A 17,432-nucleotide genomic window follows, 5' to 3' on the forward strand; every position below is an offset into this window, starting at 1 on the left:
ACCAGATAAAATGACCGACGATTCGAATTAGATCTTTACGAAAACATTTCCACACACCGTAAATATCAGTCGATTTGTTTTATGGTATTTTATAACCGTAAAATATTTTAGCTTTAAATACAACAAAAATAGGTTGGGAAAAAAAAAAGAAAAAAAAGAAAAAAAGAAAGAAAAAAAAGGAGATCCGTTTATATTCTCTTAAGTTCTCGAGCATACTGTGTTTTATTTTGTTACGTTTACACAGAAACATTCTTGTGTGTCAGTCAGTCCGGTGCAAAATTCCAACCTCACATGCTTAACAGGGATTTGACGAAAATAACAACACAAACACACACACACACACACACACACACACACACACACACACACACACACACACACACACACACGAAGAAGACGTATGCTGTATATATGATATAATAAATACACAAGTATTTACCTTATGGTAATGGTTATAAATAAAAACTCATATCTTTAGTAACATTCCTGAACAAGTGTTCGTCGTTGAGTTAAAAGGAGAGGCATTTCAAAACAAAAGGACGGGAACGTACAACACTTGTCTAACTTGGTTAGAAATAAAAAGAGACTTTGAGAAATTTGTGATGAAGTAAAACTTTTACGGAACACGAAGAAAGAAAGAAAGAAAGAAAGAAAAAAAAGAGTCAAAAACGGATATAAAAAGTAAAAGTCGTCAAGATTCGTTAATAAGTTAGTGAGTTTTCAAGTAACAAAATGTGCAAGTGTTTTTCCTATCTCTTTCACACGTGTGAAATTTCAGATGAAAAATAAAAAGCGCTAGTGCGGAACGTTTAACAGAAAGGATTAAACACCGAAAACCACGCGCTACGGAAAGATTAAAAGCGCTTCCGAAGTGACGGCGCTTTCTCTCGCTGTTACGAATGAGCCTGCTGTACGGATTCGGGTTGAGGTCAGAGGTCACTGGAGAGACGAAAGCCGCGAGGCGAAAACTGACTGGAGGTCGAAGGTCACGGGTGATTGGCAGCCGGAGTCAGGGTGGAAGGGAACATGAGGACTCTTGCGTGCATGAAGGACAGATCGGGGAGGAGAGCGATCACGTGGGCCGCCTCCTGGCTTATCTCTCCGTCTCGCTCGGGCTGCCTGTGAAAACATAAAAGCATGCACACAAGGGGAGGAACAGCAGGAGATATTCAGGGTATGATCGCAATAAAAATATGTCAAATAATAATAATAATACTTTTTTTTTTTTAAATCACAGTTTTCTCTACATCTGCTTATAGGATTATAGCCTGGGTTCACATTAGAGCTGAATCTGTCTACACTAAAAATCAGCTATTATTATTTAAAAACAACAACAACAACAACAACAACAACAACAACAACAACAACAACAACGTATTATCGGTACAATTACTTGGTTTGTTTGGTTGACCTTCCTTTAGGATTGGTCCAATAAATCAGTACGGCTTCTCACGTGGGGTCAATAATACAAATTTGCGTAATTTTAAATAGAAATACCGTCCGGTCGTTTATATTAAGGATATTGAACACGTCTTTTTCCTTGGTTTTAAATTCTTCAAAATACAAAAACTTTCTGTTCATTTCCAACACGTTAGGTGGGACAAAAAAAAAAAAAATCATAAATAAAAAAATTCGGTTAAAAAGGGGAAAATCTGTTTGAGGAGCGTGAAGCGCCGCTGCATCGTTCTCTTGAGGAAGACATGAAGCGAGGGCTAAATTTCACTGGAGCACTATCGGCATTGTGGGTAATGTATAAAACCATTAACCGAACCAAAAGCAGACTACGATCTCAGCGAAAGATGTCGGAAGCACTTTAGTTATAAAGATTAATACTGTACGCACGTCGTTCATGGTGGATATTTCCATGAAGATCATATGTTGAGGTGTGTGTGAGAGAGTGTGTGAGAGAAGACACACCTGGTTACAGTGCTATTCTTTTCAACGGTCTCCATCAGTCTGGCGAAGGCGTCGGTTACATTACTGCCAGAGTTATTGCTCTCTAGTTTAGCAGTGGTCAGTTCATACAGCTCTGGATCCACTCCTACAGTACATACACACATATGTATTTACACTTTATAATAGTATTCACACACACACACACACACACACGTATATACGGGCATGTGAAAAAATAAGTACACCCCATGGAAATAGGTAGGTTTTTAAAAAATACATATTTAGACAAACATTTGATCCTCTTTGAAACATTAATAAAGGTGATACTCTGTCAAATGACACATTAAAATTGACATTTTGTAGTAATTTTCACAATTTAAATGAACAAAAAACCAGATCAGTCACATGGAAAAAGTAAGTACACCCCTACATATCACATCTTCAAATCCATACACTTAGAATCAGGTGTTGAAGATTGTGTGCCAGTGATTAGAACCTGCTCAGGGAGTGCAGGTGGAACTTGTCTTATTTATACCCCTCTCATATCTAGTGTCTGGAGTTCCCTTTGTTATTGAGGTGTGTGATATCATCGTGCCAAGATCTAAAGAGTTCTATAAGGACTTTGGGGAAAAAAAGGGTCATGGATGCCTATGAGTCTGGCGAGGGATTTAAAAAGATCTCCAAATGATTTGAAATCCATCATTCCACTGTACGGAAAATCGTCTACAAATTCAGCCTGAGAGCAGAACGTGTGAAGCAAAAAGAAGTCTCCAAGAACCCTAAAATTTAAATCACAGGGTCTGTTAGTAAGTCTTGCAACTGTTGGTGTCAGAGTTCATGCTTCTACAATCAGATAGAGATTGCGCAAATTTGACCTGCAGGGAGGTGTGTCAAGAAAAATCCTTTGCAGGACTACAGCCAATGAGCGTATAGGTAAAGCCCAGGCCTTTTAGAGTAATGTGCTCTGGAGAGATGAATCAAAGATAGAGTTGTTTGGACACAGTAACAGCGGACATGTTTGGCACAGATCAAAGACAGCTTTTCAGGAGAAGCACCTCATACCAACTGTGAAGCACGGTGGTGGAAATGTTATGGTTTAGGGTTGTTTCACTGCCTCAGGGACCGGACAGCTTGCATTCAACATCATATCAGAAAGAGTGCTTGAAGGTAACGTGAAGCCATCTGTCTGAAAGTTGAGGTTGAACAGAAAGTGGACTTTTCAACAGGATAATGATCTTAAGCACACGAGTAAACCCACCAAGGAACGGCTCAAAAAGAAGAAACGTAGGGTTATGAACTGGCCTAGTCAAAGCCTGGATTTGAATCCTATTGAAATGTTTGGGGGGCGATTTGAAACAGGCAAAACATGCAAGAAAAACCCTCAAACATCTTGCAACTGAAAGAATATTACATAGAAGAGTGGCCAAAAATTCCAGCAAGCCTGGTGGACATTTATACAGAACTCCTTCAGGGAGTTATTTCTGCTAAAGCAGGCAATACTAACTTCTGAGCCCAAGGGTGTACTTACTTTTTCCACAGACGACTATAACATCGTGATATTTCTGCTGAATAAATGATTGAAAAAACTCATTTTCCTCATGGTTTTGTTCCAGTATATCAACTTGTTGATCGTGCTCGCTCGACCAAATATGTCAACAACAAAAAAAAGCCGCTAATTTCCATGGGGTGTACTTATTTTTTCACACGACCGTACACACAGTGTATATCAGTGCCTACAGAAACACTTGCACAATTTAAGCAGAGCTTTCAATGCAGCACTGAGATTAGCACACACAAGACACGGGACGACACCCACAGTTTAACACGCCTTCATGAACACAACACAAGCACTCTGCACTCAACTGAAAGAAGAGGACGTAATGACTAAACCACTAGGAATAATTAAGAAGGCATTTTCAGGAAGGGCGTTTAGTATACGAGTAAACTGTTTTTTCCTTAAGCAAATAAAAAAAAAAAAAAAATTCACACAGAGGTATTTTCCCATGATTCGACGCAAACCTATGCTTCTTTTAACGTCCTTATTGCCCGCTAAAGACACGAAAATGCTACGATTTGGTTTAAATTGACGATAAAGTATAAAGTCAGCTCCTTCATCTAAGCTAAGTAAGCAGATTACCTAAGCGTCTGTATTGTTTGCACATACATGCGGTGTCCCAATTCGCCTACTTATACTATGCACTAAAATGATGTACTCTTGCAGGAAAAAAAAAAAGAGCACGGTGACTAACACTGAAGAGAACGCTGTTGCCTGGTTACGCACACCGTCACCGTAAACAAACTCCTCGTTGCGTTTCAGCTTCTCTTCATTCGTTATTCCTTATAACATTAATACGATATCACTGAATCTACCATTCCTGTGATTTATTTCATTCCACGTTTTTATTATATACACCTCTCTAAAATACGCATCACCGACCTTACTCTCGTCCGCCATGTCTGCAGGTTCGACAAAGCAAACCGTCACAAATCTCCTCCTCCTTCACGCAAGGTGTTGTGGGCGATATTAGCTGAAAAAGTGTCGACGGATCCACGCTTGGAAAATCTACCGGGAAATACTAGACCATCCGGGTACCTCATTTCAGCACGCTACGATCTGGGACACGCTGATTCTAACCTCGGATACTATTTAGGACGAATTGGGACGCAGCAAATATTTACTCGCACTGTGTCAAACGATTTTGGAGAAAGAACCGGCAATTAATGAACCGTCGTTTTTTTTTTTGAAAGGTCTGGCTCCTAAAATCTAGAGCAGAGGAAGCCAGGAAGGCTTGAAAAACATTAGCAAAAACTTAAAAAAAAAAAAAAAAACAGTAGAAAGCAGGAAATGAAAGAAGGATTCACAGCAAGCCAATCACAGCACTTTAACTAAGGATGCAAGGATTATGTGTACATGTGCGTATGAATGCATGCTATACCACAGCGCCGTCGAATTCTCAAATCTCATTGGGCCGAAGACGTTAATTCGTTTTCCGCAAGAGCGGCTCTGACGTTAGCGTAGCTGCTAATCGCCGGTTTATATCAAACGCACTCGTTTCCAATACGTTATTGTTTCTATACCCGACAACTTACACAAGGACTTCTGCTGTCATTCAAGTCAGTTTGACTTACATCGCACTTTTAACAATGGACGTTGTCACAAAGCAGAAAAAAAAAAGATGATCTGAAATAAACGTAAATTTCTAAATTTATTCCTGTTGAGAAAGCTAGAGGCGATGGTGGTGAGGAAAAACTCCCCGAGACGACATGAGGAAGAAACCTTGAGAGGATCCAGACTCAAAAGGGAACCCGTCCTCATCTGGGCGACACCGGATAGTGCGATTATGAATCATTAATCTTCTATGAGTGAATACTTATAGAGTCACGCAGTGCGAATCAGTCTGTACGTGATTTGGTGGATTTGTTTTGTGTTTGTCGCGGCCAAAAATGCTTGACCTTGCTGCTGCTTTTTCACAGTTTGTGACGCTATGTGCGGAGTTTTTCGTGCTTTGTTTTTTTTCTTGAATGGGAGAAATCGCAATCGCACAAAATTGTTTGTTGGTAAACGAGACCTTTTAGCTGTACTCATGTTTGACACACGTGACTTGAAGAGGGCTTTGGCTGAATGCGCGTTGAGACGACGTGACGTGACGCGTCTTGGCCCGAACCTGAGGAAAATCTGCGTTAATTTACAAAAACGGTGATCTCCTACGGATATTTTATTTATCGAGAGTTAGCGCGATTTTTTGCGTTAATTTCTGCGATCGCAAAATCCTGGAGGGACTGTCTAAGTGTGTTGAAAGGAACTTGAATAGGAGCATGAGACTCGGTTCTGATTTAATTAGAGTTAATTAGACTCAATTAGTCACCTTTACGTTATCGCTTGCTCAGTGCTTGAGACTATAACGTAAGACATGAACTTTTTTCTCAGATGTTCCACAACATTAGCTAATAGTAAGTGTAAATGGATTAAAAAGTATTGCTCTTTAATAAATAAAAGCACTAATTGCTGTGGTGTAAGAGGAATAAAGCGCTTTGAGTCTATTTCAGATTTTCTGATCGTGTTATAGAGTCATACTGGTATATCATCACACCCTTAGTATATACACAAGTAAATATCATGTCAGTGTGTGTTTCTCAGGACTGTTCCTGTCCTCTAACCTGGCATCGGCGTATCAGTGTCACTGTCTGAGCTACAGTCCTCCACTGGCCCAAAGAAATCAAGGTTGAGATGTGTGACTGCGCCCCCTGGTGCTGCGGTGCGTAATGGCAGCACACACGGAGGCAAGTGAGGGTTAAAAAGAGGTTAATGCTTCCAAACACACACACACACACACACACACACACACACATGCACAAACACATGCACACACACATACACACCTGCTCAGAGTGTTGAAAAAAGCTATATAAAGTATACAAATTTACAGAAATTAATGAATCGGTTTTAATTTTTAGAAAAATCATAGCTTCAGTTTGATCATCTACAAAGAGGAAAGTACTGATCAACTTCCAGTAAGTGCAAAAAAAAAAAAAAAAAAAAGAAAGAAAAAAAGCTGAATTTTTTAGATGCGGATTTAGATTTTACATAGAAGATTGAGACTGAAATTTTAAAGTGTTTAGAAAAGAAAAGTTTTTAACCCCCATTTTTAAGCACTGACTGTTTGTTAATGCCAATGCTGTAAATATTAAAGTTTCTTGACACATTTAAAGATTTCGCATTGAGATTTTATATATATATATATATATATATATATATATATATATATATATATATATATATATATATATATATATATATATATATATATATATATATATATATTTGCTGAATCTTCATCAGGCTGAATAAAGAGAAGTGATGCAAAGTGCAGAAGAGAGATTTCAACAGGACAGGAAAGAAAGTCAAGACAGGAAAGAACAGAACAGAAAGAATGTAAGGAAATATGATGCGCAATATAAACCTTTTTATTTAATTTATTTTACAAGGGTTGTCCAAGAGTTTTCCATTTAGAATTAGAATTTCGAACCTGAGAAATAAAGAGTCCAAAATCAAAAGTGCATCAGAAATCAAATCACAGTTGTTCATCTTTTATCAAGAAGAATTGATTGACGAGCAAGAGATGAAGGAAATGAAACAAGAAGACAGAACAGATCAGACACACACACACTGGTAAAGAAATTAAAAGATATAAATAGACATCTTTTTCTTAAACTCTAAATAGTGTTACATCTGAAGGTCTTTGCCGCTATTGTGGTAATATACTGAATGTCTGAAAGATATAATAGAATTACACAGAAAAATATAGACAGGAAAAAAAAAAAAACTAACCCCTGAAACTGAAATATTACCCAGGCCATCTTTTTCCATAAAATTTCTACTATTTTACTTCAACATTAATTGTGTTTAATTGGATTTGGGAACCACAAAGGCAGGAATTAGCATTCATTAGCATGGGACACATGGGTAACTCCGCAAGCGCATTTTAATGCAATACACCAATCATAAGTGCGGTGGTTCCAATACGTCCACTTGCCTTCATCACAGTTACTGATATATTTAACATTAAATGTCGTTCCAGTACTTGATCGTTTTAAATTCGATTGATTAGTGTTCGGATAGCAGACAGATCGACGCAACGTGAGCTGGAAGTTCAGGGGTGGACAAATCAGCATCCCAGGTGCCTTATACTGTTATAACTCTCCTGATTACCACACCCGGACACCTTGCGGTTAAACATATCGACGTTAGATAAAGACGCCAGCCAGAGTCGTATATCTTTCTCATGTCGTGTGACGACAGAACGGCATTATCCAACGACCTGCCGACGTTTTGCAGAAACTTTAAGATAGGAGAACGATCATATCCTCGTTACATACCCTTACGTCTTTATTAATGCCTTTGACTAGCTGACTAGCTCATATTACGTTATTAGATTTTCCAGTGTGCAGGCAACCAAAACATGGGACTGGGCAGCACATCAGAGCGTTCACGTTCCCAATGGGCTAGCGTAATGGATTTCTGATCTGTCTACCCCTGACTAACCTAGCAATCAGTGCTAATTGATTAAATTATACTTTTAAAACAGGGTTACACTCTGGTAGTGTCATTACCCTGTCGGTTAGTTAGCAAACCAATAGGTTTGCTTGTAGTTTGAAGGAAACCGGTCAAATCAGCATGGAATCTCATTATCTAGGGCAAGATTGTTTAAAAAAAAAAATAAAAAAAAATAAATTCAATTTCACTGCACACCGCTCTCCTTGTGCTGTAAGTGTCACAAGCGAATGTCGGCTTTTAGAGAGAACAAGGCCAGTGGCAACAATTCCACTTTGTTGATCGTGATGAAAATCTTATAGACGCCATGAGAAGTTGATTCTCTCTGCAAACGCCAAAAACTCTTGATATCAGTCGAGTTTCAGAATTTGACATGGCCCACTAGGACAAAGTCAGAGTTTCATATATTATCTGCATTTTGTTGTGACAGTTTGGTGCGTTGTCCTTTAACGTTTTAGCACCTGCGCAGTGAAACGGCTTCGTTTGCACCGAACCCGTCCTGAGACTCGGTGGCGTACGACTGGAATACGTTGGTACCGGAATACGACTGGAATACGTCGGTACCTATTGCATATTGACCAAATGAGGTAGTGCATCTCAGGGTGCAGCATAACAACAAGAGTGATTACAGCAAAGAGATAAAAGGTAGAAGAAGTCAGACAGAAGTAGGACAAAAGGCTTGTTACGTGTCCTCTATGCAGCACAGAGGACTATGGCACCTTGTTTTAAGGCAGTCCAGTTTATTCACTAGAGCTGAGAGGGAAACGAGTAAAGGAACAGACAGAGAATCGTGTCGAAAGTCAGCGGTGTGAGAAAATGTTCATCTGCATCCGAATCAGCGAGAAATGGTGTATCGGGATGGAGAAGAAAGAAGAAGCACAAGTATAATAAAGGAGAAAAGGAAAGCGGAGGAAGGAAGTTGTAATCAGGAGTAAGATTTCTGTCGAGAGTGACGGGTGGTTTTGCGTTGCGTTACAGAGAAAGAAGCTCGGCGCTGAGACGTACCGTCGTCTTCGAGGCTTAACGAGGACACCACCTGCTGGAGACACACACACACACGTGCACGTTTTAACATTCGAATCATTAATGTCAATTAAATAAAGAAAGAATACAAGCTCAACATTATATGTCGTGTGCTCCAAGTCTCTATATCTGCCTTTACACGTTAGATACTGACGAAAGGACAAGAGGAGAAGGACCGGAGTGGTTCAACCCGACAGGAAGGGGTACGGTAACGCAAATAATCACTCTTTAGAACCACGGTGAGCAGAAAAGCATCTCAGAGCACAGGACATGGCGAATTTTGAGGTAAATGGGCTACAATGGCAGAAGACCACATCGGGATCCCGGTCCTGTCAGCCAAGAACAGGAATCTGAGGCTACAGAGGGCATGAGTTCACCAAAACTGGATAGATGAAGATTTGAAAAAGACTAGTTGAGGATGAGCTCGTGTGCAATGTGGCCACAGATTCCTGTCAGTTTGAACCAGTCTGGCCATTCTCCTCTGATCTCTCTAATCAACAAGGTGTGTGAGGAGTTCAGCAGTTACTCATTCAGTTACAAAATTCACATTTTGCCTCATTCTCTTGTTTGACGTGAACATTACCCGAAGCTCTTGACCTGTATCTGCACGAGTTCATACACTGCACTGCTGCCACATGATTGGATAATTGCATGAATGAGTATACTATGTACTCATGTGTATTTTTATTATTTTATATTTATATATATATATATATATATGTGTGTGTGTGTGTGTGTGTGTGTGTGTGTTAGTTACACTCCTGTCCACCACGGCTGCGATCAAGTTGTATGACTCTTTCTGCCGTACCTGAGCGCACAGTGCGGATCTTCCCTGACCAGGTGAGGATGCAGAAAAGATGGAGGAATGTTTCACAGGCTCTTTGGTAGGTTCAAGCATTCCCTAAATGAGAGAAAGGGAGTGAGAACTGTGTGTTTTTTTTTTTTTAGAACCATTTTAATGACTAATCTGTATAATAGTCTACAGAAAACACATCTTAATTCCTTTTATTATGTTTAACCGAGTTATTATTCACGTAATTCTCTTAAATGAATGATATACTGCTGTACACTTGGATGAACCATTTGCCAACCTAGACGTTATTAAACCATGACCAGGATAAAATGTTGAAAATAAAAGGCATGAATAAATAAATGAATGAATGAATGACTGAATGAATGAATGAATAAAGATTTCCATGTGGCATTGTGGCACAATTAGCTATGAACTGGCTTCGGAATGAACTCACCAGACCAGCAGCGAACATGGGTACGATGACGGGCTGCTTTTTCTGACCAGTAAACAACTGCAAAATAGATAAACAAATAAACAGGGCTTTTTGGATCTTACAGTATTTAAACTACAAAATTACTGAGCAAAACATGTTACAGTTTAAAAACAAACAAACAAAAACAAATGATTACACCGTATTTCACATAGTATGTGTAGAAATTTAAAATTGTATTCTACAATACATACAATGTTGTAGATTCCCAGGCAGTCCAGCAGAATCCTGTTGCTGTGTGAGCCGACCCATTGCACTTTGAGGCCGTGGGCGCTGTGGATGTCCAACAGGTGGCGCCACATGGCTACAGACTCCCTGAGACAACATGGGCGAGAAAGAGGAATCGAGTTTTCTAATTCTAATTACGACATGGTCACCAACGTGGTATTAATATTTCACATATTATTGCCTACAATAGGAATTAAGAGTGTTGCAATCCATCAGAATGTCTAAAAGTCACTTTTGGCTGAACGTGGGTATGACACCTGATCTCCGCATGGTCCTGGGGCTCCAGCAGGGCCTGGAGGGTCAGCAGGTCCGAGTCGTCTGGAGCCGTCTCTGAAGGGAAAGCGCTTTCGAAAAGATGCTGCAGTTTGTGACTCAACCCACACTGAAGGAGAACGAGAAATGTAGAGAAGGACATGATTTAATTTTTCAGCTTCTTTCCAACCCTGGTGTGATGTGGAGGTAGACGTACTGATAATAATTAAACTTTAATCTGGACCCAGACCGTGGAGTTATCGGTGTTGTAAAACATCTAAAACGTCACCCAAAGCTTGTTTTCAACTCATTCATTATTCTGTGGTGACAATAATACAGTGCAATGGCAATTTTTCCAATTATTTCTATCAAAAACGGAATAATCGGAAATGTTTTAAAGGTTTATAATAACTTTTAAATCAAAAGTTTAAAAGGGTTAAAAAAAAAAGCGGTGTGTAACCCCAACAATTTCCCCAACATACCAACACACTGTCAGTCTGGAGGCTATCAGTAGAGGGCGCTGTTGCAGTACTATTTTGCTGTTCCTCATCAAACGCTGCCCACGACTCTTGCTGTACCTCACGCTCCTCGTGCTGCCCAAACTCTGCCCAACTTTCACCAGTAGTGCCTGCCATGCCACCAAACGGAGCCGAACTAAAATCTGCAAAGCTATCGCTTGGGGGTAGTTCTGAACACATCATTTCCTGATCATTATTGTCGTCGTCATCATCTTTATCATCTGCAGTCAGCTCCTCTTCCTCCTTCAAGTCCTTCAGGGTGTCTGTATCTGCGAACTCGTCGTTCGACGAGCAGTCTGATAGTGCAGTCACAAAGTCAGCAAATCCCTCCTGACTCGTGGATTCGGTCTGGCTGACGTCTGGAAAACCTTGAGTGGCATCCCGGAAGTCTCCAAAGTCCTCATCCGACTCCACTGAAGACCCAACTACAATTCTCTTAACGTCCCTTATAACTGGATCTGCCTCCGGATTAGGGACCATCATAACTGTTGGGTCAACCACAGGCAAACACACTTGCTCAAAATCTTCTTCCAGTTCCACTCTTCCAGGAACCGCAAGGGGTTCTTTAACCGCTGGGCTTCCTGGAGTCTCGTTAACCTCCACGTTAACCTGCTCCACCTCAACGTTTTCCTTAAGCTGTGCATCAGACATTGGAGTCTTCTCCACAACTTGTTCCAACGATGTATCAGCAATGTTTCCAATGTTGCCACTCTGAATCTCTATTTCGCAAAAGGACGCACCAGAAGGCCCACAAAGACCAGAGAGTGCATCTTCATCCATCTTTTCCTTGCTGCTTTGATCCTCAGCTGCTAGACTGAAATCAAGTTCCTGGGATTCAGATACCTCCTCTCCTGCCAGAGCACCCCCATCCTCAGACTCCTCCCTCAGGGAGATGTTATCCTCCAATAACTGCTGAGAATCAGCAACTGCTCTAGAAGCTTTATTAGTTTCTGTACTGGAATCCTCTGCTCTAGATGCTAACACAGATACTGTGCTGTCGGCGCTAGTTACTGTAAGCCGCGCCGGCTTTTTAATGGTGCAAATTGTGATGGGTCCATTACTGAGGCAGTGTCCCACTTGATCTGTGTTTGGGTCGTCACTGTGCTCATCTTTGCCGTCCAATTCGAAATCCTGAAGCTCATAGCTGCTATGCTTCCCTGTCATAGAGACCATAGATTGCTCCTCATGGGAGTCGGAGAATAAAGGGCCATTGATGAGAACTTTAGATGCCTCCACTTTTCCATTCCCGCAGTCCACAGCAACATTGGTCTCGTGTATCAGCGACTCGGGATTTGGTGCCTCCTGGTCTTTCGTCTCTTCAACTGCCAAGTCTTTTCCTGGCTGACTGACACTCTGTGTGAACGTGTTACATAGATCAGGAGGCGAGGTATCGGTCTCGTACGACTGAACGAACGCGTTGGGCGTGTCGTACTCAGAGAAGCTGAAACCGGATGACACGTTGCAGCAGTAACCTCCGAACTCACCAAAGTCGTCTTCGTCTTCCTCCTCTCCGTCCTCATCCAGTGGAGGGGGGGAGGAGGAGTACATGCGGACGACGTCGGGCTCCATGATCCTCTAGCGCCACCTAGAGGACGCATAAACCTAAAAAGAGGAAAACGAAGAAACAGATTCTATGCCTGGATTGAATGCTGCAACCAGATCTTTGCTGCAATTATTACTCTTAAGCTAACAAGTATTATGATATATTACATCAGTCCTATTCTACGAAGCAGAGACATGGTGGACCACAGTCTAAACACCCAAAAAGCTCCAGACCTTCATCAACACCTGTATAACCAACCCACTGTTTGTACCAACCAATCCACTACTTGGATTTCTCATTAATAGGACTTTGAACACTGCTGGAAAATGGTGAACGAACAAAGAAGCCCTTGTTTTGTTTGGTTTTTTTAGGCGCTAACAGCAAAACCTGACCATTATACCTTGTGCTTAAGCTAGCAAATGTCCATCAGTGTGGCACACAACAGTATGTAAGCGTGCCTAGGAGAAGTCTCTCCTGAATCGAATGAACTAAGCGGAAGTTACTCTTCCAGAGCAGGAAGTATGGGCTTGATGAAGTGTAAATGTTTATTTCAGCTCACAGAACATGTGGTGTTTGATGAGAAAGACCTTTATCACTGTATTTCTTATCCGACGGAGAGGCTAGAAATCACCGCTATTTCGTCTTTTACTATTAATCCGAGGTTCTGCATTTTTTCAACTAGGACGAATCCCAACCGAGGACTACCGTTTTTACGTAAAAGTCGACTCACGTCACCTCGAAGTTGGATGAAAAGGCAAATTAAAACATGGCGGTGATGGATCGATAGTGTCTACTAGTTGTAAGGTTGTCCGTTTGCATCCTGGTACCGCCAAGCTGTTAACGTTGGGCCCTTGAGCAAGGCCCTAATTCCTAAACCGCCTAGCTCTATTGTAAGTCACTCTGGATAAAAGCATCTCCCAAATGAGTAAATATAAATAACGGATAAGCTATAACTAAGTTATTATTAACTAATGTGGTGTGTAAAATGATGTTTGCAGAATTTATACATCTTATATATTAAACATTAGTTATACTAATTTACTATTTTATTTGTTATCATTTCCCCCCCCCATTTTTCCACAGCCAATCACGAGCATCTATGAGCTCACGTATGCAGAAATGTTGCCTTGCCTGTGATGCAGCAAGAGCAGCACTCTGAAAACCGTATCGTTCTCAAAGGAAGAACATGTTCGCCCTGTTAGAAGCTACTCTACGATAAAGGAGAGCTGGCTGATGGGTAGGAAGTGGCCGAAACCAACTTCGGCCCTTCCCTGGAGTGTCAACGGTCTTTAATCAGCCAGATCAGAGACAGCCTATTAATTATTTACCTGCTGAGGTGGCCATCTTAGGTTATGACTCTAGTGAGGAGATTGTGCTTCGCCAGGTGTCACGCAGAGTAGAGGACCGGCGAACATTGTTGTACTGTAATACATGTAAATGATGCACGATCATACAGTGGGATAAAATATTTAAACCACCGTGATACGCTTTAGAAAGCTAGTCAGGTCTCGTTCTGATATATGGAAATAAAAACGTTTTCCAGAGATTTCCAGTCACGGCGATATTTCGGTCGGTAATAACGGTGATAATTTGACTGGTTTGAGGGCGGTTGATAAGACACACACACACACACACACACGGTTAGAAAGAGTAAACTGATCTCAGGTAAATCGATCTGTCTCTTTGTCGTCACAGATGCTGAAACTCAATCCGCAGATCCAGCTGACTGCAGCACAAACCCGCCTCTTTTGCTCCCACTAAATATATCTGATTTACAAGTCTAGTGTCAAATCAAGTGTATTGTTATCCTGTCAATGCACACAGAAAGAAAATGTACCTACCACGATCTAATCAAATCCCGACGGGTGTGTATCGTTATACCTGAAAGGACTGCAAAGCTCGGGATTTAAAAGGAGGTTAGAGAGAGTTATCAAAGCAAACGAGAACGAGTTATTAAACCTGATGTACATCACATTCAGAACGGGAGACGCAAACTTTTCTTCTTCAAAAAAAACACAAACATCGTTAGCGCATTAATATCTTTGTGTGTAATTTTTTTTAACAGTACGTTTTAATTCAAAGTCGGTGCTAGTGCTCGCTACGCATCGAAAATGTGAACGCGCAAATTTTGTCTGGTCTTCGACGAATATTCGAAGTTGGACTTTTAATTCGACAGCCCGAAAGGCCCGTTCACACCAAAGATGGTGCTATAACGATAATGATAAAGTTCTAAAAATCGTTCTTAATATAAAAGAATAGCAGAGTCCGCATCACAACTATAACCTTAATGGCACAGAGAAACTATATCGTCAGAATCGCTTCCAGAACGATTTTTCCCCCGGCTGATGAACGATAAAAACATTGACAGCCAATCAGAATCCAGCCTACTTTAAAGAGCTCGAGCATTTAAAGCAGCAGAGGATATAACTGCAGCGCATGCTTACGACGAAAACGTGTGTTGGTGTGGACACTGATATAGTTATCGTTATAGTAATGTTTATAGTTATCGTTCTTGGTGTGTTCTAAAATGTTAGTGACGTTCATTCTTATGTAAACAAACACGCATGTAAATACAATGGGAAATATCGAGGTCGGTAAAAATGATCAAGGTCATGTCCATATATCGTAGGATAAGTCGATCATGTGGTGCATAAGATCTTGCAGATACAAGAGCTTTGGTTAAGGTTCGATTGAAACATTAGAATGGGAAGGTGATCTCAGTGACTGATCATGGCATTGTTGTTGGGCTGGTCTGTACGCAAAGACCATAAATCTCTCACGGCCTGGTGGTGGAAGTGTAACGGTGTGGGGAATATTTTCTCGCCACACGCCGTGTGCCAATTCAGCATCGTTTGAAGGCCGTAAATGTAAATTCGAATGCCACAGCATATCTGAGTATTTCTGCTAAACGCACACATCACTTTATGGCCACGTCATCTAAAAACTGCTTCCACGAACATGACGGTGGGTTTGGTGTACTTCAGCGGCCTTCCCAGTCATCAGATCTGAATTTAGTAGAGCACCTTTGGGATCTGGATGAACGGGAGATCGCAGCCTGGATGTGCGGCCGCCCAAATCTGCACCAATTATACTGTATGATGCAATCATGGGCCATATCAACATGGGCCACATCAATGTGGGCCACATCAACATGGACCAGAATCTCTAAGGCATTATTCTTACACATTGTGGAATCCTTGCCATGAAGAATGGAAACTGTTCTACACGGCAAAGACGGTGCAATCCAGTATTAGTACGGAGTTCTTAAAAAAATGTAAAAGTAAACTGTATCAAAGTACGAACGATATGTAGGGTATACAGTAATGTCACAAATACTGAATGCTAGACCTGTATTAACCTTACAGGTGTTTAATGATGTTGCAACACCTGATACACTCGTACTTACACCACACATCCTACTGCTGTACTGAGAATAATCCACACATATGTACACACACATATACATTACATATATATATATATATATATATATATATAAATAATACCCTAGATGGTGCTCTCCACTATGCTTTCTGATCTAAAACTCCCACAATACTGCGCAGAATAAGGCTTAGTTGCGCAAATACCAATAGTCTCGCATGTTTACAAAACACTGCCTTAAACTCTGCACCCGTATTAAGACAAATCCCGCCTCCTGAGCCAGGATTGGCTGGTTACAACGCGCTTCGTGCGCTTCTATTTGATACTATTTCCAACTCACGCGCTTCTCCGACAGAGCTCTGAAATATTAGCCAATCCAAGCGAGGATGCGGAATATGGGTGGGATAAAAAAGAAAAAAAAAAGAAATAGTCAAGTAGCTAATTTGCTAATTCGTCACAATCCAGAAACGCAAAATAGCAACAATTGTTTTGACACATTAATATCAAACATCAAGCTGCCCTGTTTAACTGCCCCAAGTTAAACAATTAACCGTCAAGTTAAATAAATAAGCTGTTTTGTTAATCTGCAGCTACCATGCTAGCTATCCAGCTAGCTCTCCAACGTTAACGTCACCTGTCAATATTATAAACATAAGAAACGTTAATAGCGAAGAGCTTCACGCGCAGACACTCTTACCTTCATTTAGCTGCTAGAGACAGTGATGACATTTTGACCAAATTAGCTGAATAAGGGGTAGGAATCCACTTTGTTCCTTATAGCAGTCCGTATTTAGTGAGTAAAGTTCATTTCTGTACACCTCTGAAATAGGTCTCTTTTCCCAGCATGCCATAGTCCAACAGTCTTTCGCTGCTAATGGGAAATAGTCCCGCTGATGTTAGCATAGGTCATACGTCAACACGTCCGCCATATTGGAAGGGACTAGACACAACGGTATTTTAATTGACGTCTATGGAGAGGTTCGAGTCTAAGCTGATAAATCGTATAACTTGCTTCATGTTCAATCGATTTTCAACCGATTTATTTTGTTATCGACGTCTTACATATCGTAGATGACGTTAACATAATTATAGCTAATATTCAGATTAGCCCAACTGCTGAAAACTTCAAACAAAGTTGTAGGATGTAGGATAAATGTTCAGCTAGACATTAATAAGTAAGTTACAACCTGCAATTTATGAGCATTTTGTGTATCTTTTGTTCTTTTCATATACAATTAAGAATCAAATATCAGAAA

General features: G+C 40.7%; 1 protein-coding gene across 4 annotated transcripts; it reads right to left on the bottom strand.

Moving 5' to 3' along the window:
- Positions 1 to 203: 203 nt before the first annotated feature.
- On the bottom strand, positions 204 to 17,114 carry aftphb (aftiphilin b). 4 transcript variants are annotated; one of them, XM_017476358.3, is made up of 10 exons: positions 16,874 to 17,114; positions 11,217 to 12,854; positions 10,740 to 10,864; positions 10,449 to 10,569; positions 10,219 to 10,275; positions 9,780 to 9,872; positions 8,954 to 8,987; positions 6,055 to 6,147; positions 1,918 to 2,041; positions 204 to 1,119 (listed from the first exon to the last, which is right to left on the bottom strand). In XM_017476358.3, exons 2-10 carry the CDS (start codon positions 12,819 to 12,821, stop codon positions 987 to 989), a joined length of 2,385 nt encoding a protein of 794 aa, XP_017331847.1. In that variant the 5' UTR covers positions 12,822 to 12,854; positions 16,874 to 17,114; the 3' UTR covers positions 204 to 986. The 4 variants fall into 4 exon arrangements, with proteins under 4 accessions (XP_017331847.1, XP_017331849.1, XP_017331850.1 ...); XM_017476360.3 differs by having other exon boundaries at positions 8,954 to 8,984; positions 16,874 to 17,113; XM_017476361.3 differs by lacking the exon at positions 6,055 to 6,147 and having other exon boundaries at positions 16,874 to 17,081.
- Between the last annotated feature and the right edge of the window lie 318 nt (positions 17,115 to 17,432).

Source organism: Ictalurus punctatus, chromosome 9, assembly GCF_001660625.3.
Source record: "Ictalurus punctatus breed USDA103 chromosome 9, Coco_2.0, whole genome shotgun sequence".
NCBI lineage: Eukaryota > Metazoa > Chordata > Actinopteri > Siluriformes > Ictaluridae > Ictalurus > Ictalurus punctatus.

Bases quoted from the DNA above. Each gene is read 5' to 3' on its own strand.
- aftphb (XM_017476358.3), bottom strand. From the start codon at position 12,821: ATGGAGCCCGACGTCGTCCGCATGTACTCCTCCTCCCCCCCTCCACTG. The intron at 10,276-10,448 runs GTATGTATTGTA...TCTATTTTGCAG, and splicing joins GCCTGGGAATCTACAACATT to TTGTTTACTGGTCAGAAAAA. The intron at 1,120-1,917 runs GTGTGTCTTCTC...ATGTTTTCACAG, and splicing joins AAGAATAGCACTGTAACCAG to GCAGCCCGAGCGAGACGGAG.